Below are 24,908 nucleotides of genomic sequence, written 5' to 3'. Positions count from 1 at the left end.
TGTTGAGCGAGGTAAAGATTCCGCGTTCGTTCGATCGTTTCTCCGCTGTCCGGCGTGGAATAATTTACGGGCTCGTGACGCTCGAGAAAATCGAACGGCGGAACAGAAATTACGCGGTTATCCCGTCGAAATTGGCACGACTACGGTCCGTGGCTCTTGAACGCGTGCACACACGAGTATACGCGAGCGTGTCGTCGAACGGCTCCCTCCACGACGCGTGTCATTAAACCAGTATCCTAGACAACTGGCGCTGATTATTTAGCAATACAAATCATTCCGCGTGCGAGAGCTCTATCTTTCGCTCTTTCGTTTTATCCTTCTTCTACGCGTTTCCATCTGATAGTAGTTTCTTCTTCGTTCAACTCGCGTTACAAGCGAGTTTTCGCGTGCGCGGGCGTGGTACGTACCACTTACGCGCCGACGAAGAAGGAAACACACGCGGCCGTGCAGGTACACGGCGAACGTAGCCCCGTGTAAGTACGTGTGCATCAGATAGCCGAGCGGAGAAACAGTTTCGTTGATTAGCGAGCTCGTTGAACCGGCCGTATTATGTACTTTGTCGAATCGCAGAAACGCTTCGTCGAGAGACTTATGGCGGTCACAGGGCTTAAATATCCTTGCTCCGTGTCGAGAACGTCCAAACGTTGCTCCTGCACGGAACACGGGGACCTGATTCAAGTATAAGTGGGAATTTGTTGCCAATTCCGAGTGATCGTGCAATGCGATTGCTAGAATGAATGTTACTTTCTTGCAGTTTTCACGTTCTTAGTTCTTAGTTCTTAGAATTTACATTTCATTCTGAGACGGATTTTGGTGATGAGTTTATTACTCGAATAATATCTTTCACGCAAAATTGAATATAAGTTAGCTGAATCTATGTCACTTGGTTAATTCCAACGAAGTTTTAGAATTTAGAAAAGGCTCTAAAATATGACCTCGTTATCTACTTAACAAGTGCACCGTTCGTTGTGCGTGTCTTTCGATCCATTCAAACCAAATAAACAACAGCTTAAACTTTTATTAAATTCGAAGAAATTTTTTCAGAGAAACTCGACTAATCCGAAGGAGACTTTATGATGGTATGACGAGATGTATAGAACCTTCTTTCGAACTAATTTCTCAATAATTACAAGTCTTCCTAGCACGCTTGAGCCAAGTTACACGATCAACGCTCCAAAACGAATCATTTTCATCGCATTGCAGAAACATTTTCTTGAAACCAATAAACCGAGAAAACCTTTGACTCTCATAGGAAAAGCGTAATGAGCTAAGAGCATCGAAACATTCAACAGGCGTGCTGTCGAACATCTGAATTTCCGCGTGCATGACGATGATAGCTTCCAATGGAAACGCTGTTGGAGCATCAAGCTACTCGCAATACTCGTTCGATGAGTCATCTCGCGGGCAGAGAGATCGCTGGATATCGCGTTATCGCAAGGGTCGTCGGCCAGATCGATGTTATCAACGTACTAATCAGCGCGAGGGCATCCGTAGAATGAGACGAAGAAACTTTGCTTCTTCGGATGAAGCTTCCTGAATCGTTGCAGGACGTCGTCTGACAACGATAGACGAGCATCTACGATATCTTCGTCGTGAAATGGTTAACTCTCGCGATTCAATATGGCTAGATCATCTTAGACTCAGATGGTTTTAAAATAATTGACAGGAAAATTATTTAGATTGCTTATGACTTTGACCATTAGAGAATAACTTTTTAGAAACATGTTTCGCGTACAGTAGAAGGAAAAAATGACATAAATAGCAATAGAAAAAGCCTGGAAAGTATCCTAGATGCTATATATGCGTTGGAAATGATAATAAATATCACGCAACACTTGATAATTGTAATAAAAATAAATACTGCGTAATATCTGTGCTGACCCAAATACGCATTAAATACAAATTGCTTATTAATATTTGAAAAATATTTATTTATAATTTCCAAATCTATTACTCTATTTTTCATTCTCTATATAGCAATAAAGTGTTCACGAGCGGAAATTAGATAAATTTCAATCTGCTGATACGGGTCCTCCTGACTTTGACCAGTTTACTTCGGTCTCCACTCCGGTGATTAATTCGAAGGTGAAATCAAGCATGAACCGATGGAGATATCAAGCATGTAGATACCACGGTGGACCGTGGCTTTTCGACGGCTGACCCGGAATACGTGCTCGAAATAATCATCGGCCATTAGTTTCTTCGCGCGGTCATCATTTACACGGGACCGCTATCACCGTCGACGTCCGGTGGAGTCGATCTTTCATGCTCAACGTCTTTCTCGCACTGAACGATATTTCCTTGGCACCGGCTCATTTGTATTTATTAGCCGAATCGCGTGGATGCTTGCCTTTGCTCGTATGGCACTATGTTTATGTATGTAAAAGATGGAATGTCGAATAAAACGAGGACGAGTTGTGAAGTTATCTCCAAACTGATAAGAGAGACGAAGCTTGTTTCATAAATTGAAAAGTTCAGGTTGATAGATCGCACTCTTTTTTTGCCACAGTCATTAATTTCATCAAATTAGAATTTTCCGCAAAGTTAAGCTGAATACGTAACCTCGATTCTGTCAGAAGCATCCTCGCTATTTGTGTCGTAAATTCATCTGGTAAATTCGCGCGGTATACGCATAAAAACAGAACAACGCTACATCTCTGTTCGACATGTGTATGTTTCAAAAACCCTGTCGCACTTTCTTTTTGCTACAACAATTCCTTCCACAAAGCGTCATTAATCGACGCAAACATCCGCCATTCCCCTTATCCTTGTCTCCTCGGGGGAACCTGAACAGCGCGATTGCCGGTTCGACTTAATCGAACGCGGGATCTCGCGGTATCGTCTGGAGGATTTTTAGCTGCGTCGCCGACCGACTCGTCGTATCCGATGTCATTATCCTAGGAGTAGAGATAATGGCGGCGTGGCCGCGCGAATACATGGATCGGCAGGCGAGGCATGCAGGAGCCTGGAGCCGCATTATCGCGGGATTACGTAAGCGCGGCATACGGTACGCTTGTGTGTTACGCTATAATTAGGACCGGCCTGGCATAACCGCGAGCCGCCGCCGTCCAGCGCAAATACGCCCGCCGTGTAATCCGCGTCCGTACTAGCGGCCAACGATAAACCTTAACGGGGGATGAGTCCTCCACCGTCGAGATACGAACAAAAACCAACCAGCCACGTTCGATAGATAACTAGAGAGAAAGAGAAAGAGAGAGAGAGAGAGAGAGAGAGAAAGAATGGCGGGGACGGTGAAAGGGTTTTGCTTTGACGAAACGTTGTAGACAGTATGGTGAGTCTTGGTGAGTACATATAGCGATATAGTGTAACAGATTTTTTCCTACGATTTAAGATATTGTATTTTAGCGGAAGCGTTTAGCGTTTGCTTTATGAACTGACACATCCCTCAACTCCTAGATCGGTGTATATGAAATATCATTTTTTTAAGCATCGTTTTTTTTAAGCATTAAATATCGTACCTTCGATTAGAGGAATTTATCCGAAACGATCGACATATGCGTGAACGAACTTTCATTTGTTTCATCATCGCGAATGCTTCGTAGAATTTGTCCACTCTGTATCTACCGATATTTTGTAAGTTATCCGACAATTTCTAAAAAATGTCCACTTCTCAGAAATTACTCGTTAATTGTCATTAATTCCACCGATAGCGCCGTAACATTCCAGTCTGCCCACTAAATATCACAAATCGAGCCGCGAATCAATTGAAAAAGATGTACGTACACACGCAGACCGGCTACAACACAATCGTAACGCCATAAATCAAAGCGATGCGAGAGGCCCTAACCAGGCGTCTCCAATAAATTAATAACCTGGCGCGGACCTCGGGGTTACGTCAGGGTTGCGCGAGTTGGCCGCGCGCGCCTGCAAGTGGCGAAAATCAAGATCTCGCGGTTCTCGTTCCCGACGTACGCTTGATTAATACCCAGATGTAATTACTGGCCGGGAGGAAGGGTGCACGCGAGCCAAAGAGAAAAGGGCAGGCTCACGCCAACGACGTCCGAACGACCTAACACACAGAGAGGAATATCTTCGAGTGCAACGAAGACGAAGTGATACGATCTACCAAAGGTGACCAAAGAGGAAAGACGAGGAAGAAAAGGAGGAGGTAGGAGGGCGGAGAAGGTGGAGGCTGTTAAGCTGCCGAGGGAACGAAATCCTGACAGATTTCATCGTGGGCTGACGTAAACAATTTGCGAATGTAAATACCTGTTGAATATTGAGCGCGCCGGCTCCAAGAGAGAGAGCTCGAGGGGCCTCACACCTTACGGCCCGTTTACCCTTTAAACTTGTGATTACCTCCACCATCTTCCACCTACCGCGGTTCGCACACTACTTGCTGCGACGTACGTGTGTGCAGCGTACGTAGGAACATGGAATCGTTTCCACGTCATCGGCATAAATTATACGCGAACATTGTGCTGCCACGCCGGATCCGCGGCGCTCGACGTGGATCGCGAACCTATCCGTCCGCATCGCGCGATTCGCAGGCGCGATCGAGAGCCTCGATAAACAAGCGAGAACCCTTATTCGAAAAGAAACGACGACGGTGGGACCGGCGGCGTTGGGCTCCGGGTCGCTTCGTGAAATTACGTGCTGCGTGATCACTCGGTGGGTTCTGACGTTTTGTGCTGGCAGTTTCCGCGCTTTCCCAGTGATTGCTTTCGGCTCTCTTTTAGCCAGAGGAATTTTGCTGCCGAGGTGTAATTGTAATTTTGATTGCGAAATTTTCAGACATTTTTGAGTGATAACTTAGATTTGGCAGGAAGCATTGTATGCCGCTGAAGTGTATAAACGAATTTCTATTATTTTGTTTCCTCGAATTGACCGTAGGCTTAGTTACTTTTAACGAAAGCGTAGAAACGGTATTCGAAGGAAACTCCATCTTTGTAGATGAAATGCCTTCGTTTCTTGATATACGTCAGTTTTAGGTTTATCTTTTTAGAAGATGACACCTGTATGTAGAATTTGATATCTTTCGGTTTCTTCTAATTTCGCTTCCAGTTTCTATATTCACTTGGGATGTTTCTGAAAGGATGCGACATAATCGACTATCTCCAATTTCAATTCTAATCCGCATATCCGTTAAAAATAAACCAAGCTCGCATTAATCTGTTCGAATAATAATCCAGCCCGGTATCCATCCCATTCCATAGTTGTTTCAATTTCAAAACGCAATGTTATACTGATTTCTGTGCACGATATGCTCGTGACAAATGAGGCTATATCAATTCAGTAGCAAGCACACGAGCACGAATGTGTAAAAATCGGGGGAAAAATAATTAATTCAAGACGCGCGATTAATAACTCAGTCACCGAACTCGGTTCATCCCGTCGAAACGAGTCGCAGCGGTAATTTATCGATACTGAAATTAAGGCTGTTTGCCAATTAGATCGCGGTCACGGAAGTTACGCGTTTCAGTTGATAAGGACGCGTGTGAAGATAATTGCTTATTTCTGTAGATCGATCGCCAACCCGATAGAGTAGCAGACGCGTCCGATAAGCGATTCACCGCGCATTTAATTATAACGGGACCGGTGATAACGGTACGGGCGTGTCAACGCCGAACTTAGGCGCTGATCGGGTAGACAGGGCGTTGATTTTATATTGTTCGTCGTGATTTAGGAGTCTAAGATAAGAGAGATTACTTTTCAGCAGCATTCTTCTCTACATAATTTTCAGCGATTTGCGTATTCGAGATGTTGTATAGATAATACCGACTTTATGATCCAGCGTTGCTGCATGATAGCGTATTTAGGGACCGCTTACGATCGAAGATATTGTGTTTTAATTTATGCGTCAGTATTTAAAATCCAATTCATCGTCGTTCTCCGCAATTAAATTTATCAACTAGATCTTACTGTCGTCGTTGACAATTTATATATTTAAAAAGAAGTAGGAAGATATCATGTTTCGACTCACCGTCCTGGTTCATCCCGTGACCGCCGTCATCTGTTCAAAAAAAAAAGAAAACAAAAGAATTACATCATTAGAATGTAGAATCGGTGCCAGTGGGGGTCTTAATTCGTTCTTTTTCAATGGGTCTTTTCAAGTTCTGCGTTCATGGGTCTTTACTTAAAAACGTGCACCATAGAAAGGCAGACAAAGTCGTGAAATTCCTTCCAACCAGCCATCGACTGAATTTCTCTTCATTCTTTCGCCATGCAAATTCATACTTTTCACATCCTGTGTAGCGCTCTACGTTGAAAAATTTCAATCACTGCAAGCGTATTAACTTCTACAGTTTAATCGTGAAAATATAGCAAATACATTGTACAATTTATATTTCAATTACTCTAAATGTATAAACATTGTACACAGTACACGAACATTTTAATCATGACGGTATACCAAGCGCATAATTAACACTATAAATCTCAGCTACCAGTCGAGTGTTCCAAAAAAGTCAATTCTCCCTGTCGAGAATCCAAAGCATTCGCCTAGTTGATACAGCGATTCAAGGTTGTCTCGAAGTTCGACGCGAGTATCTAGGAAAAAAGAGAGATACTTCTAAGGTTGCACGTTGCAGATCACGAGAACTTGCAACGATAGCAGACTGCAGAGTCGAGCTGCAACCTATTTGTACTGGCGGCTGGTATCGCGGCATCGCGCTGTGTTCCTTTATTTAACCCCATAAATAACCGGCCGCTATCTCAACCCCGAACGTTTCCTCCGCTAAATACGAACACAGACGCGGCTGGCGAAATATTACGTGCTGCCAGTCACTCCGTTACGGGGTTGCCACGATGGGAATCCCCGCGAGGGCATCTCACCAGCCAAAGAATTCCTCGCCATACTTCCCTTTTTCCTTTTTTCTTACTCACGGTGTTAGAAGAGCATCGTCCTTTCCAATAAAATCACTCGAGACGTTCCTTCTTCGTATGAGTTGAAGCGTTTAAAAGAGAGATAGATATTACATCCTCGCTGAGATAAATCTTGATTAGGAGTTATGGTTGGAGTTGTGGAAAGTGTTGAATTGGAACGAGTTTATTAGATTAATACACGTAAGATGTCGTCTCCTCGGAATAGCTCGATAGATTTCTCTTTTATTGGCAATTATCAACCACGTTAACGAAGATGAAATTTGCTGTATCATCTCTATACACTCGACGTTAAGGAGATTTAAAATTTTTTTGATTAAAAATCGAAATTTCAATATCATCCATTAAGTTTCTACGTCTATTATCAGCCACTTTGAGGAAGCAGGAATTTTCCACAGGTTAAGTATATTTAATATGCTCGGAAGATTTGTAATAAAAATACCAAAACTTCAATATCGTTCATTGAAGTTCTACGTCAATTATGGACCACTTTTAGGAAGCAGGAATTTTCTACAGGTTTTGTATATTTAATATACCCGGAAGATTTGTAACAAAAATATCAAAATTTCAATATCACCTAGATTAGACAGAGGTCTAGATCAATTATCAACTACTCTAAAGAAGACAATTTCCGATGGTTCACGGATATTCAGTATTCAGGTGATCAAACAGTATCAAAATCTCGTTATTTGTCGTCACGAATAAATAGAATATTTATTAAGAAGAACAATTTTCATCCCTTATCATTAACATCTACCCCTTCTAAAGAAAGTAGTATGGAAGTAACATTCCAAACGAGCCAATTTAACTTTCCAAGTGAAACATTCTATAGCAAACAAATGAACAAATAAGGTGGATCGTAAGTGGGGAAAAATTTGCAGCTATACTTCCACATTGCGTTACGTCCCTCATAACTCGTCGATGGTTTCCCGTTTCGAGCAACAAAACACCATGAACTGTGTACGCTTCCTTAAGCGCGAGTTATGAAATGAACTTGTTAATTTCAGGGGGCGTTGAGTACCAGGGGCAGGTTCTACAACGTTGCGTGCATCGTCGTATTCCTTCAAAGAGGCGGACAGTTTCGATGCATATGAAATTAATGTTCGAACGTAGGATTTAATATCTCATGGCGGACGTCGGGTGTCTCCACACTTGGCGACATGTTACGCTGCTTTCGAACGAGCTGATTCCAACGAACTAGCGCTAGATAATGCAGCACCAGAGATATTTTTCTGTGCCAGGCGTGAATTTTATTTGTGAAAATGAACTGTTTTCTTTGCAAGTTTATATGTATGAAGAAACGTGTGGTGAGGAAGGGTGAATGTGAATAACGGTGAGCAGCTTTAGGTGAGTGAGAGTTTCGCGTTTTTAAATAACAAAGCGGGTAGAGCTTGTTTCTAACGAGTCGCGAGAGAACGAGTTTCGGCGGAGAGAGAAACTAAGCTTGCTTGAAAAAAATCGAATTTTTGTTAATCGCCGTGCATTAATTACGCTTACGTAACAGCTGTTTCAAGTATCTTCTACGATAACATTAATACTATGATTGTTATCCTTTAATTACGTATTTATTACCTTTTTTCGCAGGAATATTTCCCATCGAATAGGATTTTCTAAAATTACTCGCAAAATGTTTCTTAGCAAATGGAAACACCTCTTGACTCAACTAGTTAAAACTACCTTTTCACTATCTTTATTACTGTTCCATAAGAAGACAGTCCATAAAAGAGCAACCATTACACATTTCCTGTATTTTAACTAAATAAATATATACCATAGAGATCTCTCTCTTAAATTTCTGGTGGATGGCGTAAAGGATTAATAAAATGGAAGCGAAAAATTGCTGTTGCCCGTCAAATATATTTGGAATAAGGCAAAGACATGATCGCTCGCAGATAACTCGTGAAACCGTTAATAACTAATTCGCTCGCGATCGCGTCCGCTTATTTATACCGGTCGGGGGAGAGTCGGAAAATTCGAATTCGTCTTTGATCGACGGTTTACCCAGAGTTTATTTATCGTTACGTTTCGTGTTTCAAGGCGGTGACAATGTCTCGAGGCAAAACAACAACATGAGTCGCTCTCGATTCGCATCGTCCTCTGATACATGTGCCGCTACGAATCCATAACAAAATCACCAAATGATTACAACTTCCATACGACCAAAATTTAAAGGAAACAAATCACAAAAGTGTCACTTTTCAGTTTCTCCTCCGTTACATATTAACCACGTATTAATCGCCATAAAAATTTCTCTCTCGAATTCATAATCGAATCGTCAGGTAATGACAATTTTGCAACCACGAACGCATGGTCGATGGATAGATTACAAAGTCGCGGACAAGGCGATAGGATCTCGTCCTTAAAGTATATAATTCCATGCGGTGGTCACCGCGTACCTACGCTCTGGTATTAATTACAAATTAATGCAACTAGATAACCGCAAAGCCATTAGAGATAATCGAAGTCGGATCGGTGCTGCGGCCGGTCGATTCGCAATTAAAACATTGTCGCGGCGGTGGTCGACGCGAGAGAATCGTGAAACGAACGAAAAATTCACGGTGAGGTACGGGAACCCAATTTATGCTCCGCGGCGAGCCACGATTTTTCCGCGCACGACTAATTAAGCGCGGTGTCCGCTCGTTAAGGATGTACTTCGAGTATGCTGCCCCTATCGATACTAATTGCTTGCAGGGGAAATGCACAGATGGAAAATTCTACCTGTACCTTTCTTTCTACCTTTCGATTCTGCCGTTTTAAGCAAGTCTAAACTATTACACATATATTATCTTTTAATCGAGTAGATGCCTAAGTGGAGCGATATACTCGTGGTTGATAGTTCAGAGTTTCGTCTTTCTCTTTTTGTGCAAGAAACATTAATATTAATTTATCGATAACTATTTTATTTCATTAGACTTATTTAATTATAATTTATTAACTTTTTAATATACTTCTTAATTCAATAAATCAAGTGATATACTTGGTTTAGATATATACGAGCTTTTTTCCTTTTCCTGAAAGAAGAACGTTATTTTCTAATTCACTAAGAGGAACGATACCACTTGGTTTAAATAATTTAAAGGATAATTTGAAGGAATTCTTCAAGACGCTACAATATCTACGAAAAATAAATAGACTAGTTCACTCTGCTGACTCTAACGAATGAAAATGAACTTTCGTGTAATCGAATTATTAATTTCGTCATAGAAATTGTGAGAAGGAATAGATAAAATAAGGAAATCGGTGGATTCCCGATCGAGACATTGAATTATGGTCTTTGTCCGTCAGTATCGAGACGATCTTCCAACGTGGCGCTCATCATTGGCCGCAAAGACGAACGATATCGATCTCCGACGATCGAGATATAGGTACAATGGCCCGAGGTGGTCCCGCATGATCAATTTAATTCGAATAGCTGAGACGTCGCTCAGCGTGAGACGACAAATATTTAGAATTGCATCAACAATGTTTTCGAGCTTTGATTAACGTTAACGTCAGCGAATGCAATTAGTATCAGCCGCGATACGATTGCCTGATAAATCGATTGGCTGATGAGAACGGATCACGAGCGGCGATTATTGTCGTTTAAACACATAAGCGATCGATCACACCGTTACAACATCCAGAGCAACTGATGTTACAGCTTAGACGTTATTAAAATTCATTTAACCATTTTATTTCCTACCGTCTATGTAAATCTTCTGTTTCAACAAAGTAATTGCGACTGGTACTATTACATCGATGAAATGAGAAACGGTATATGTAAAAAAATTACGTTAATGAATCATGCTGTTCACGCTTGAATACATGAAATGTGGAATAGCAGCGAAGTTATGTTTGCCTGTAACCAACAAGAATGTCGAGGTGACAATTACAATTCTAAAAGAAAAAGATAAGATGAAATCGTCGTTCCAAAGACATCTCCAAATTAACATACTCCAATAGAATCACGAATCTTGACGAATCCCTAGAAATAGAAATCTTTCTGAAATCTTTTTCTCAAAGCCCTAAATAAGCTCTCTCACGATCAACAAGAAGAATAATAGTCCAAACGCTCGAATGCCTTATCAACGCGACAATTATATCAGCGCAAGAAAAGAACACGTAAACGATGATTGTGAAATAGGAACAAAGTTGATGGCGAGTAGACTCGCGAGTGCCACACGCGCGTGTGGTCTCCGAACTGATCCCGGCCCTCTCTGTCAAATACTTGATATCATTAGATTTAACGACCCCTCCTGGATGCCTCTTTTCCTCCGTTCCCTCCCCCGTACGGGGCCGTTCACCACGGGCCATGCCGCGTTAGCGGCTGCTGCCACGGCGGCAGCCTTTCATCTTCCTTAACCAGCGCCACTCTCTTCAGCGTCCGGAACGACTATATACGTGTACGCGACTCGACCACGACGAGAGTCCACCAAGCGACGGCTGGTTCCGGAGAACTACTGCTTCACCGTGCTCTTTGTGAGCGCATTTGCGCGTCTATACAGGGTGGTTTCGTCGAATTCGTCATTTTACATCAGAGATCCACTAGCTCGTCGATATTTCGTCGTTAACGATAGAAACAAATACGGATCGATATTATTTTTCGATATGTTCGGTGAAATTGGAACTATCAAAGTGGTTGAAAGTATTCGTGATTTTTCGTGGTAATTTTATAGATTTATAATAATACGATCTTCCGGAGATTTGTACCGGGTATCTTTTCGTGTAATTTTTCATTTGATGTTTGTGATACAGGCTTTACGTTCTACTTGATAGTAGATAGTTCTCTTTTTATGTGTTAGAAATAGCCATTTGATTTCTTAAAGGAGCGCGTGTAATTTATTTTAAACAAATAACAATATTTGCTTTTAAGTAAATAATTGAGGATAATACTACTTGTCAGTGGAAATAATAACTTTGACTGATTCATTAATCACTAGAATAATTCGCCTAGACTTTTTATGCCTGAAAATATTTGTCGAGAATTCTTGGAAGGATGACAATCATAGAGGATGGATAATAGAATGGTAATTAGAGGTATTTCATGGTTACACGTCGATTCGGCTAGGAAGAAAATGTGGAAGAGCCAACAGTACGTAGTACTTTATCGCGTCATATTTAATATAGAGAGTCTATTTCATAAATTAAAAACGTTTGAAAACGAAATACAAGGAAAATCGTAACAGGACAAACTAATAAGAATAAGAAATAGCAATAATAAAACAGCAAATGTAGGTGAAGGTAATCCAACATGCTGTCTGCCATTAATGGAATTGCTTAAGTGTTGGCAACGTATCCAAAAAACAAACTAAATGTTAAAGAACAAAGAAGGATATGTATATGACCATTCACAAGAATCAATGATCCCATTTTACTCGTCCGAATTACCAACAGCTGCGAGACAGCTTCTCAATGACTATTCCCATGAGTCACGCGTTATCGAACGAATTTTTCATGGCGAAGTAGGTGAACCAGACGCGACAAGCACACCGTGTATACGTATACGTGTGCTCGAAAAGATCGTTGCCGTGGAACTCGGAGCAACTTCAGCTAACTCGATTGTTCCGTTCGGAACAAGGAGGCCTTTCACGCGGCTCTTGTTCTGGCGGTCTTTGATGAAGGATCGGCACGTATCGCCCGGGCTCGATGTCCCGCGAGGATAAGATTCAATTAAGTCGATATCGATGCGGGGATAAGCAACCCCGGATAACAGGCTCCTTTACGTAGCAGCGTGTCATTACGGTTTAATGAAGAGATTTTAGAGGAATCACTGTTTCTGCTCGAGAAAACGACAAATCTTTTGCTATAATTGTAAATGACGATGGACGAGGAAAAGGAGATTAGATATCTTGAGGAGATTTATTCCAAATTTAGTTTGTGGAAAATTTCCACTTTTCCTCTCTATCAGCCAAAAATGTAGCCATTAATGATGACTACATACGATTACGTTGAAAAATTGAATTTTGTTACAGGAGATTGAATCTTTTAAGAAGGAAATTTATTTAATATATACATTTTTATACATATTGTTTGTAATTATTGGGAGACTGTTTCTAGGATTCGATGATTTGTAGAGCGAATGAAAGAGAGTTTCGAATTGGTAATTGTACATGAGCCATTTAGAAATTATATCGATACTTTCCACCTCTGAAATAATTTGCTGTTATATATGACGTGTCGATAAATACGCTTACAGAACAAGTCTTCCGTGTTTTAAGAATTGAACGTTAGTATTGTACCTGTATAAATAATTGTCACGTTTCTCTACTTATCGATTCAGATAATCCATCGACACAAGTTCCCAGCGACTAATCGTAAAGAAACTGGCGAGGACGCGCGAAGTCTCCGTGAATTTTACATAGATTTAGCACGAATGAGAACAGAAACATTTGTTAGCCGAAAATTACGAGTCCTACCGGGAAGATTACAGGGCTTCGCCGAACGGAAAACTTAAATCTCATCAGGATGAGAAAAAAAAACGCGTATCAAAACCGTCCCTTTGCCAGTCGCGAAATTAATAAATCCATAAACCTGAACGCGGCAATTTTCCTCGACAGACGATCAGCCTCTATCGAGCGGGACAATTGCGCCGTAAATCATCTCTGGTATCGGGCTAATTGACAAATAAATCGCGTCCGAAAGTGGATCCATTCGTCTTCCACGAAGACGTATAACGTCGATCGTAAAATCTCCTCCTCTTATACCGCTCGGAGAGCGCCGTGCACAGAGACTCGTCCACGTAAACTGGGAACAAGGTCGATTTTCTGCGGGGAAAGAGTTATTCCCGCGGCACACGATCGAACGTATTCCTGAATTCCAAGTTGACTCAGCGAACACGGTGCACCGTCATCGCGAAAGATCGTGCTGGAAGAGCAACGTGGACGAAGATTTATCGTGGCTTTCCGCGAAGCACGTGCCCCCAGCTTTTTGCCTGCTACAACATTCCTATTGACTTGGAATCAAGCGAAAAATATGACCGCGTTATTAGCTGTCGCTACGTCGCGATCGAAAGTAAAAAGCTTGAAAGTGCCTATTCGATCGAATAGCGCTGTTGACCCGTGCCCGCGAATTATTGTATGACGTTTCTTACATACTATGTTGCTGTTTGCTTCTTATCGTACATGATCACACAGCATCGAATGAAGTTTTTATTGTCTCTTTATCGTCTTTTACGTGAACGTCAGAAACATTTGTTAGCCCAAAATTACGAGTTCTCCGGGATGATTACAGAGCTTTGCCGAACAGAGATCTTAAATCTCACCGTGACTTTTTATTTGTTGTATAATATTCTGAAGAAATTTTAATTGGGCGATAATATCTATCTATCAAATTTTCTTATCATATTTCCAATGTCGAATGATGCTTTTTGCTTATTTTATGATCCTAAAAGTTACACGATTTGACGTTATTTTATTCATAAGTATTCATATTCAGTCTCGTTGTTTTCGCTGTAACAAGAACAATCCTACTCCTTTCAAACAATAAGACACGGCTTTTGCACGATTTTTAATTATAGCGCCCATGCGTTCTCAAATTTCGAAAGTTTCTCAATAGGGTAGCTATTTTGAAAGAAGTTGATAAGTTCGAGAAATAGATTTCCCCTTACGCGAAACCGTTGGAACATCGAAGGATAAAATGCAATAGGATTGGGAAAACCGTATTACAAAATGAAATTGTACGCCTTCGTTATAAAAACACAAATTTCTACGATAAAGTTATCCTCGTATTTATGAGATTCAAGTTAGAGGAAGGTGCATATACGTACATGTATACCGAACGTTTAAGTCGATCTTAAATATGAATTTACCTGCGTATGGAAAAATGCTTGGATAAAATAGTGGAAGTTGTGGCAAAGAGCAGAAGAAATTTAGATTGCAACGTAGTAGAAGAAAGAACAAGTTGTAGGGAAAGGAATGTGAGGAATGTCCAGAAGTGTGTTGATACACAGAGGCAGGCGAAGAACCAGTATACAAGTGTCGGCATCACCCGTGGCTCGTTTTTATAGGGTGGACGTCGACTCGACAACGCGGACAAGAAGAAGACCAATTACCGTGATGAAACATTAACCTGGCGACTTGCACGTCGTACCGAAACTCGTTTGTCCCGCTAATCGACGAATAAAATTGTCATGAACTCATCTATATCGATTTCATTGAAGGACTAATGCTCAACGAGAAGAAATTTATTCCTACAAGTTCTATCAGAGCCCCAAAAAATGTGACAGATTCATGAGCCATATTAAAGTATATTTAAAATTAATGAGAAGTAAAATCGCAAGAAATTGTCTTCGTCTTATGAAATTCCGTTTCGTGAATTCTATAAAAACAATTATAATATATATAATAAAAATGATTTATAATAAAAAAAATATTTGACGCAGAAAATAATTGAATATACTTACAATTAATTAAAACTAGAATCGCAGGAAAGTGTCTTTATCTAATAGTAACATTCTATGAAGAAAAGATTGAATATTTTTAAGATAATGTTTTCGAGTTTGAAATCAAGTTGAACACTTTCCTACGTTATTCTTATAGTAAATAAAAAATGGGGGACATGGATTCGAAAGAAGAAACATACGTTTTTTCTTGGAGTCCTCGTGCATACCTCCGGGTGTTGCAGCTCCGTGATTATGGTGGTGGAGGGCCAGGGGATCCTGAGGATGCGGATGAATGGCGGTCAGAGCACTTCCGGCTGGGTCACCTGGGTTGACCCCGACCCCGACCCCCAGGTGAAGAGCACCATGCTGCGTCGTATGTGCCGGAAGCTCCATGCTGATCATAGCACGCCACCCTCCTTCCGACCCTCGTCTTCCGCCACCCTCCTCCGCCTCGGACAACACCCCGTCGATTTGGACGAGGCGTCTGTTCAACCCCTCGTCTCCTTCTAGAACATATTCAACATCCAATTACGTTAAACTTTTTCCATTTGTACAAAACAGAATTAATTAATGAAAGGGGAATTACAAAAATATTATATTTAATCAAATTTATAATCTAATCCATTTTTAATTGAAAATTTTAAACACGCAAAGTAAGTTAAATAATAAATAGCGTTTATTAACTATATAAAGAATTATTTTTTTAAGTTAGTATACGACGAAAATAGAGAATTAATAAATTGCATGGTCAAAATGAATTTTTATTAAGAATATTATGTAGTAAAAGATTTTTAACTCGATAATTTCGGAAATAATGTGCGTTTAATAGAGTAAGGAAGCGACTTTTTTTTCTTTTGAGTTGCTGCGCACGGGGAGTTGTGAATCAACAACATACACATTCGAAACATAATATACCTGTATTTTGAATTTTGAAACACGTAAACACAACCTTCGATATCCTTCTGCGTAGTGTGCCTGCCCCACCCCAAAAATTTTCGAACGACAAGGGCAGTCACGTTCGAGCTCGCGTACTCGAAGCTTCGTGTCTGTAAATGTTAACTGCGCGATTCTGATTAAGTAATTTTTGATTCAGTGGTGTGTTCCAAAGAAGATATGGGAGTGGATGCTGACGCTACGACCTTGGAAGAACATCCAACGTCACGATGACGGGTAGTTTTCTACACTGGTGAGTTCTTCTATTAATATTTATTATTCTTGCGATTTTTGCCATCTCTGTGACTCCATATGGTCACTCGATCCTTTTATAATACTGCGTAGTCACCGTTTCATTGCGCATTTTTAAACTTTACTTTCGATATTCACAAATTATCAGTGCAATAATCATTAAGAAATCTACGAATATTCCCTTTAATGCTATAAATCAGTTATTAATTTCATTATCAGAGGCAGGATGTTGCTCGAAATAATTTACAACCATATCGTTTTATTGTTTCCAATTATGTCCTCTTTGTCATATTTCCTTATAATCCTTGAATACAATTTCCCTTACATAAATACATTGCAAAGTTTCAAAGTAATCATACGCATAAAGTAATTAACAAATTACGTAACTTCAAAAATCCTCGTGTAAATACAATATACGTAGAGCAATAGCAGAAGTTAAACAAATACATAAACGATACTACGGAGAGGATGCAAAACGGACACAACGTGCTATTCAAAAAATTCGAAACCTTAAGTTAGCTCTCGGAAACCTCCGATAGGATCTTCATCGATCCATGTTTTAGCTGCTCAACCAACATGCCTCGTCCGTTCAGCCATTCAAATGACGAGCAACAAAACAAATTCCCGACGAACAAAGACTTCTCGAACGCGAGCGCAAGAAGCTTCTTCCCCATGAAAAATCAACTCCCTACCGCGTTTTCTTTCCGCCGTGTCGGTTAGTCGCGCCACAGGTGCACGGAGCTCCCCCCCGCCGCCCTCCTTTCAAGAAAATGGTAACACAGTTTCGATCCGAAGGTAGTTCTCGCGTCTTTTCCCGCGCAAGAATACCGTAGACAATGGCGGGCCGTGTCTAGCATCGTCGCGGGCGTTGCAGAGAGGGAGAGGAGAGTGGCAGAAAAATGAAGCGGCGGCGGTCGAGCCGCGCTCGAATCGCCTTTGCCACGCTTTTTACGCCCGCGGTCGACGATTTCCTCGCTCTTCTCCGCGTAATGGCCCGGCAGGCCTCTGCTTTTTTGCTTATTACGGGCCCGAGAAGGCCGCCGCCTGCGAGGGCTTAAGCCACCGCTGATTCCCCGGATGAATGAAAGGATGAATGGAGGTGTCCGTTTCGGCCGATACTCTGGACGGATCGCCGACCTAGATGCCAAGCAGTGGACGCTTAGCCGCTCCGTATTTCGGTTCCACCGTGGTAGAATTGCTTTTCTTGCGACCTCCGTGCTCGGAGGAAGTTGAGATGATTCGATTGTTTCAGGGTGTAAATTGAATTTTTGGTTCGTTGGTGGCCATTCGATTGGCCAACGAAATCCGATTTTTCGTTAAACGTTACTACTCGTTCGCGATGAGGTTTTTAATATTCCAGGGAATGGAAATTTTATGGAATTTTAGTTTTTAGACTATCGATCGAATGTTTCGTTTCGTTCGTGTTTGCGGGCGTTGAATTCACTATGAACATTTTTATTCCTCTAGACGTTCTTTAATTGTAACTACGTTTCTAGCGTTCGAAGAAAAGGAAAGTTTATGGGAGATTGGTTATAGACAGTACTCGTATTCTATCGGTGACGACTAATCATCACAGATATTTGTCAAGGGAAAATTTCGAATCGCCGTATCTTCCATAGAGTCACAAGACTACGGATGTTTGCGCAGATTTATATTTTTATACATTTGTCAAGTTTTACAAATTGTATCTTCAATCGAAGACTTTGTTTCTTGTAGAATTTTGTCTTTGTATTTCTCAAATGACATCCAAGAACGCGATCGAGTCAATCAAAAAGAAGTCGTCATTACGTTAAAACAAGTAGAATGTACTTTTCATTTCAATGGTGTTCTAGATCATTTTCATTGTCCAGCTAGATTATCGTAATCGCGTTGGTGTTCCGACGATACAACAGTGAAAGGCGGCGTTTATTTACTCTACTTTTCTAGGCCATTGCAAATACTATTCTAAAACTTCGTCAGAGTCAAGTTACGTGGTAAACAGAGAAGTATCCGCTTATAACAGAAAATAATTCCCTTATTTGCTTTAGAACCGATTCGTGGAACTCGAGGATTCTCGGGGCAGCGATACTCTGGCGGCGTATTAATAAACGTACGGTAGAATCAGTAGCTATAAAGACGAGAATATCTCTCGTTCCCGCGGTTAGAATTGCTCCGAAGAATCGCGTAAAATCTTCCCGAGCTGGCTACGTTGGACTAGCCAATTGTCATTGGTTGTTCGCCGGTCATCCGTGAAATTCCAAACAGCACCCGTGTTCCGCAATTTTCGTAAGGTATCCGTGATTCTTTTTGTGCGTGGGAGTAAGATCTGAGAATCGTTTGAAGTATCAAACTCTCGTCGTTTGTTTTTTATTTGTAATTGAACAATCGAATATTGAACTGTTACGGACACTTGTAAGGTGGAAATTTCTATTTAATTTTGTTTTCAACGATAAAGAATGGAGAAAGGAAGATCGCTGAACGTGATAAGAATGAGAAGGCACGTTCATAAATGTTTATAATCCCCCCTTTTTTCAAGCGGAATTTTTAGTTCCAAAAAGCTTTTCAAATCGCAAAGGATTGGTTAAAAATTGGAATACTTCTTCGTATCCCACGACAGATGTAGTTTTAATTAATATCTCGATTAATATTTTATTTTTAATGATCAACATCTGCATCTTGATATTTGAAATGTTTAAAGTGATATTTAAAGTATCCTATAAATAAATTATCCGCGAAGACTTTGTCCTGTTTGATACAGAATTCCTCATAAAGAGAAACCTGAAATTCCTTTAAAAAACCCTAAGTTTAAATACTCTAAATAGAATCACAAATCTTTAACAACATATAACATCACAAACATATAGATATTATGAACAATGTGTGAACAAATTCGTATCAAATCCAATCCCATTCAAATCCCACTCGAAATAGCGACAAGAGAGAGCGCACCCAACACCTATTCGAATCTCAGGTAACTAGAGAAACTCGCCTAGTCCTGTGGCTGTCTAAACCTGAGAAAACCGACGATCATCTCGTCGTTTCCGCGCCGAAAAAACTATCGGACGGCTAACGTCGGAACGACAGGGCTTCCCGCCGTTGGGCAAAGAAACTGCAACGTTTGCACCGGGGGTAAGCAAAAAAGGCAGGAACTTATCGGAAATGAGGACGGGTGAGAGGGGAAGGATGATTGTTTAGCTGGTAGGCAATCGGGATAACCTTCTGGTCCGCGGCGTGGTTTCGAACAAGGGGGGCTCGTGCTGGTCGCCTAATGGACGCTGGAATGTAGCTAGAACGCCGAGTAAACGTCGGGTAAAAGCCCAGACGATCGTTGAGAGGGAAAGAGAGAGAGGAAGTCTCCACGGTCAGAAACGGCCTTAACTAAAGCCAAAGTGGGTGAACGTCGGACGGGCAAAGTGCGCGTAAAGACCAGGCTCGTTCGTTGGAGGAGACGTTCCCGTTTTCCCTGTTGCGAGAACCGTGGGAGTCCGGCTGTGTGTACGCACTCGCTAAAACCATTGTTTATGGCAGCCCCGAACGGCCGCGCACCTCGCTAACTAGCCCCTCTCTTTAGACAGCGAGCCTCTAACTGTCGGAACTCGCCGGGACTGCTACGAGTCAACAACCAGGCAATCGTGTTTGCGTAGGAAAAGAAGCCTCGCGTGCGGTCACTATCTAGAAGGAGGTTGTAGAAGGTTTCTAGGATGCGTTTCGCAAATGGGTTATTCCGTGAAAGAATTTGGTCGCGTACTACAATAGGACTGCAACCAGCCAACGACAGAAGAATCTTGCCAGGGAGTTTGCGTAGAGAAAGAAGCTTCGCGTGTGGTCACTATCGAAGGCAAGGTTGTGAAACATTTCTGCACTGGGTTTCGTAGATGGGTTCTTTCGTGAAAAGATTACGTTCCACTAGGACTGCTAAGATTATCAAGACTGCTATATGCCAATAACCGATCGTGTTTGCATAGAGCAAGAAGCTTCGCGTGCGGTCACTATCTAGGAAAAGGTTGTACGACATTTCTTGACTGGGTTTCGCAGATGGGTTACTCTGTGAAAGAATTTGGAATTTTAGAACCGCAACCAACAAACAACGAAAGAATAGCGTCTGCGCAAGGAAGGAAGCTTTGCGTGTGATTGTTATTTACAGGGAAGTTGTAGGAGGTTTCCAAACTTGGATTCACAGATGGTTTGTCCAAGTAAAAGTTTGTATACGTTAATCGATTTTTTGGGAAGAATTGCACATTTCTAATGAGATTTGTAACGAAGGGAGAGAAGTTAGGATTACTCGCGGAACTGTGTTAGGTTACAGGATAAGTTTAGGTTAATGGAATAGTTAAGTGAGGATTCCTGAGTTTCGTAGCTGGAATGAATATCGAAAACGTATTGTTAGTTAAACAAGCATACTCATATTTAACGAAGAATATAGTATGAATGAAATAGTTAAATGATATTTATGTTACTAGACACGATCGGAAAATTTACTTGTATGAACGAAACGGTTAAATAAATACATTTAAGAGTTGTATTGTATAGAGCCACCATAGAAATGTATTTATAAAAGGGAATAGTTCTCATTGAATTCCCGGTATAGTCTAGTTGATTATGAATTAAAAATTTACGCAGTTACAGATAGCGAAACACTTAATCGTATTACAAATTTCACCTGATCGTATCGATTAGAAACCAGCTTCATCTCACAGCGCCTCGTAAAGCGAAAGAATTTCTCATATAGAGCCTCGGACATTCAGCGTACTTAATAAACCCTCGAATTCCACGGTAAGAAACAAGAAGCAGCACATACCAACCAGGCCTATTCAACCTATACGAACAACTAACTAGAACCTGTAGCGCTTAATATTCCACCATGAACAATATTAAAAACAGATCGACCTGGCCGGACCGGTAGAGGAAAAGATGGCCGTATTAACCGACGCCCGATTTCCGGCTTTACGATCGAACTGGCTAACGTGAGAAAGAATGCAACACGGAAGTTACAGAATCCTCGTGGAACGCTTCGCCATATAGATCATCGCTGGAATACCAGAGATTCCACCGGACGATTCGAATAAATTAATAAACATGACCGACGAACCATAGTACAAGGGAAAAGAAAATAATCCAGGCGTCGATATAGAGTCTACCGAACCTCGAAATCCCATGGGATACGTTCCAGAAGCGATGAATACTTTCCAGAATCCCATTTTCTATCCCAAACGTCGAACGTTCTTTTATGGGTTCCACTGGTTGCATAATGTATAGGCGTTTTCGCGTGAGACTCGCCACAGTTCTCCCTTTCGACTCCTCAGCTTTTGCTTTGCAATCGGTTCAGAACGTGCTTCTACGTTGGTGTACCGCGAACAGGCAAGGTATGGATCCATTGTGAAACGTTCAGGGTGCTCGGGCAATTTCTTGATGCATATTGTCACGCGTTGTTAAGCGCCGAGAGCACCGCCATTACCGCCAGTCAAGGAGGATCGAGCTGCCGGCGAAGAAAGATGAGCAGGAAGAAAGGTAGCGTTCAGACGACTACTACCGGTGGCTAAGGCTATCCAGTGGCTGACTAGTTAAGCTGCCAACATCGCCTTCCACTATTTACTGTTTACGTAAGCGCGCGATCATCGCCGCTGTTCTCCTGGAAATTCGAGAGATACTTCCTTTACGCTCTCTGGCTCTCTTCGACGTTAGGAAGGATGAAGGTGGAGCGATTGAGAGATTTTGAAAGTTAGAAGGTTACATTTTTGGACGAAGAGTGGGCGAATAAAAAATATTAGCTTCCTCTTTATCATGTGGGTGATGCACATAATCGTTTCGAATGATAACTTCGTTATCAGTGCAGTTAGAGAAAATTATCGAAGGTAGAAGATGAACAGCTTAAGAAGTATCACATTTGTAGAACGATATTTTTTAATATCTACAATGTTACATGTACTTCCAACAACTACATTTCTTTTCTTTTTGTTAATAGAAATGGTTCTTTTGCATAAATCGAATCCTCTCGTTATTATACGTATCTCACCTCTATATTTTAGTAATGTGAAGGGATAAAGAAATTAGTACATCAAAAGATATTTTAATTTCAACTCGCGTATTATTCGGATGAAACACAAGGAACATCATAATTTCTCAACTGCAGCTTTATGAAGCTTTAATCGACGGATGAACGGGTCTACCACGATTATTTGCACTAACGATGGGGTAGCGAATTACGATCGAAGAATTGAATAATTCATAAAGATCGAAGAATTCACGAACTCGTTCGTCCTTATCATCAATGTTCGCTAGTTGAGACGATGGTCGTGGGCATATCGAGGCGACGATGATCGCGCGACACTCGATGGCCCGCATGAATATTCAGTCGAGGCGTAGCCTGCTCGTCGACGTAATCTACGAGCGTGCGAGGGATTAGCATCGGCGTTCGGTCGAGCTTTCATCAAACAAAAAGATCACTGTGGTTGCTCATTAGCCTCATTACCCGTACTTGGCCACAGCGACGACGCACGTGGTGCAGGTACACCAGCAATTCACAAACGCATATATCTACATTAATAGCGAGGTACAGTGACCAACGTGAACCGAACACGAATCTGTAGCTGCCGATCGTTCCTCCAGATTGAAAGTTTGAGAATTTATGTAGTTATAACGTAACTGTTAAATTACACGAGTTTATGGGAACTTGCTTTACAGTGTTAAATTGCGATTGGATTATTATGAGACTTGCGTAATGTGTAAAAACAAAATAGATGAAACGAGGTACTTCATTTAGATTCTATTTCCTTAGATGTGCTCATAAAACGTGAAATTACATAAATATTATCAATTCAATATCATGATTTATTTATAGGTCTTCGTACTAGTTAGAAGTTCAATATTTCTTTTTAAGTCAAGTAACAATTTTAAGATTAAATGCGTAGGTTTTGAAAAACCATTGGCAGGTAGGAATTTTGTCTATACTTTGTTAAAATTGCAGTAGTTGTTTGAAAATGTTTACTATTACAGTGACTGCATTGGAATAAAATATCCATCACAGCATAGTTTCCATTAATTGTTACCACTGCCTTGGCGCATACTAAATCTAATCTCTTAATCGCGCAAAACCTACAATGCGCAACTGTGGAAAAAGACAATAAATGCAAAAACGCGTAAAGACTGTGTTCCTTTCTAAGAATACAAACAAGTGTAAGACGAATAATTTCTTTGAATAATTGCAACTACTTAACTAACATTACATTTTAATAAGATATAAATTCTGCTAAAGTTGCTGGATATACTTACCACCCTTGAACAACTTATAATAATCACAGCAAGAAAATTAGTAACTATATCGTAAACTGTCAACGTTTAAAATGCTAATAGCTAAATCTATCAAAATTGATGAACCACAAATTGATTATCTAACGAATACTGCCTCCTTCACTACCGATACACCTGAACACCCCAAATCAATTAACCTTCGCAAGCCAATCCCTGCAAATCTGCACGATGTCCCATCGAAGTTGGAACAGCTGCTGCAACTGCACGCTCCACCTTCGAACTCTAACACCAGGAAACGTCATAAATCATCGATCGATCGTGCAAGTGATATATCGTAGACGAATCGAGTAGTTTCACGGTTTATCAGGAATCGACTCGTAAATCCTAGGAATTGTTATCGCGCGCTGTACGTCGATGCTGGCTCGACCTGGTCGACAATCCGGTGGCGCGTGGTGTCCTGTTAATGAACAAAAATCCACGAGCCTACTGGAGCATGGCGAGAGAGGCGGCAGCCCACGTGACAGATACGTACTGTATGTAAGTGCGTTCGCGTCGTCTGTCGCGACGTGGCACCGTTCGAGCTTCGATTCCGGTTTCACAGCTTCCTGTCCAGCCGGTGGACCAGCTAAAAGGGAAAAGACGCGCCTGGTTTCGCGAATCACCGGTTCCGGATGAGCCAGCCGTGGCACGTGCCGTTCACGGCCGTTCTTGCACGATCGGGTCCCCCGAGACTTCCATCGAGAATCTCGTGCCTCGTTCTACCGATGCAACGACCAGATAGCGTGCAGTGTAGAGGCGTTGTTTCACGTTGTAATGTTATATCGAAGGTGTTTTGAATTTTAGGGAAGGGAGTCTGTAGATTGCTTACGGGTGAAGTTGTTTTAGGATGCAGAAATTTGTCGATTTCTTGAATTATTCTTTTGGCGATTGATACGGATTGTTTTAAATCTGAGGAGAAATTTGGAGATGGCTTGAATTCTTCGATGATTATTCGGGATATTCTGAGTTTGATAAGGAGAATTCACTGGAATTTGATGTAATACCTTCGTTATGGAATAATTTCTTCTACCGATAATTTTACAAATCTGTGTCACTTTCGAACTAGAATTTATGATGGAATTCTTTAATTAATTTGTTATTTAGCTCGATAGCAACCCTTTTAAAGTAATATCTACTCTTGGAAAAATTAAGCTTAGAGTTACATTTTTAAATGCGTCTTTGTAAAATTCGCGGTATCTTATATCAGGAAAAACCACGTTATCTACTGCCACACAATTCAATTTTTATCTACTCA

At 41.2% G+C, this 24,908-nt stretch overlaps 1 protein-coding gene across 8 annotated transcripts in view; it reads right to left on the bottom strand.

Moving 5' to 3' along the window:
- The window catches only part of sv (paired box protein shaven), a 203,053-nt gene that overhangs the window by 136,420 nt on the left and 41,725 nt on the right, over positions 1 to 24,908 (bottom strand). For 7 of the 8 annotated variants that reach the window (XM_076620607.1, XM_076620608.1, XM_076620609.1 and 4 more), the window contains exons 2-3: positions 15,403 to 15,708; positions 5,945 to 5,974 (exon numbers count right to left, since the gene is read on the bottom strand). In XM_076620607.1, the coding sequence (XP_076476722.1) occupies positions 5,945 to 5,974; positions 15,403 to 15,604 (232 nt within the window). In that variant the 5' untranslated portion in view covers positions 15,605 to 15,708. The remainder of the gene's footprint in view (positions 1 to 5,944; positions 5,975 to 15,402; positions 15,709 to 24,908) is intronic. The other variant, XM_076620611.1, reaches the window with a different exon arrangement.

Source organism: Bombus vancouverensis, chromosome 8 (genome assembly GCF_051014615.1).
Source record: "Bombus vancouverensis nearcticus chromosome 8, iyBomVanc1_principal, whole genome shotgun sequence".
Taxonomy (NCBI): Eukaryota; Metazoa; Arthropoda; class Insecta; order Hymenoptera; family Apidae; genus Bombus; species Bombus vancouverensis.
The sequence above is the reverse complement of the archived record's forward strand: the minus strand, read 5'-3'. Positions and strand labels throughout refer to the sequence as shown.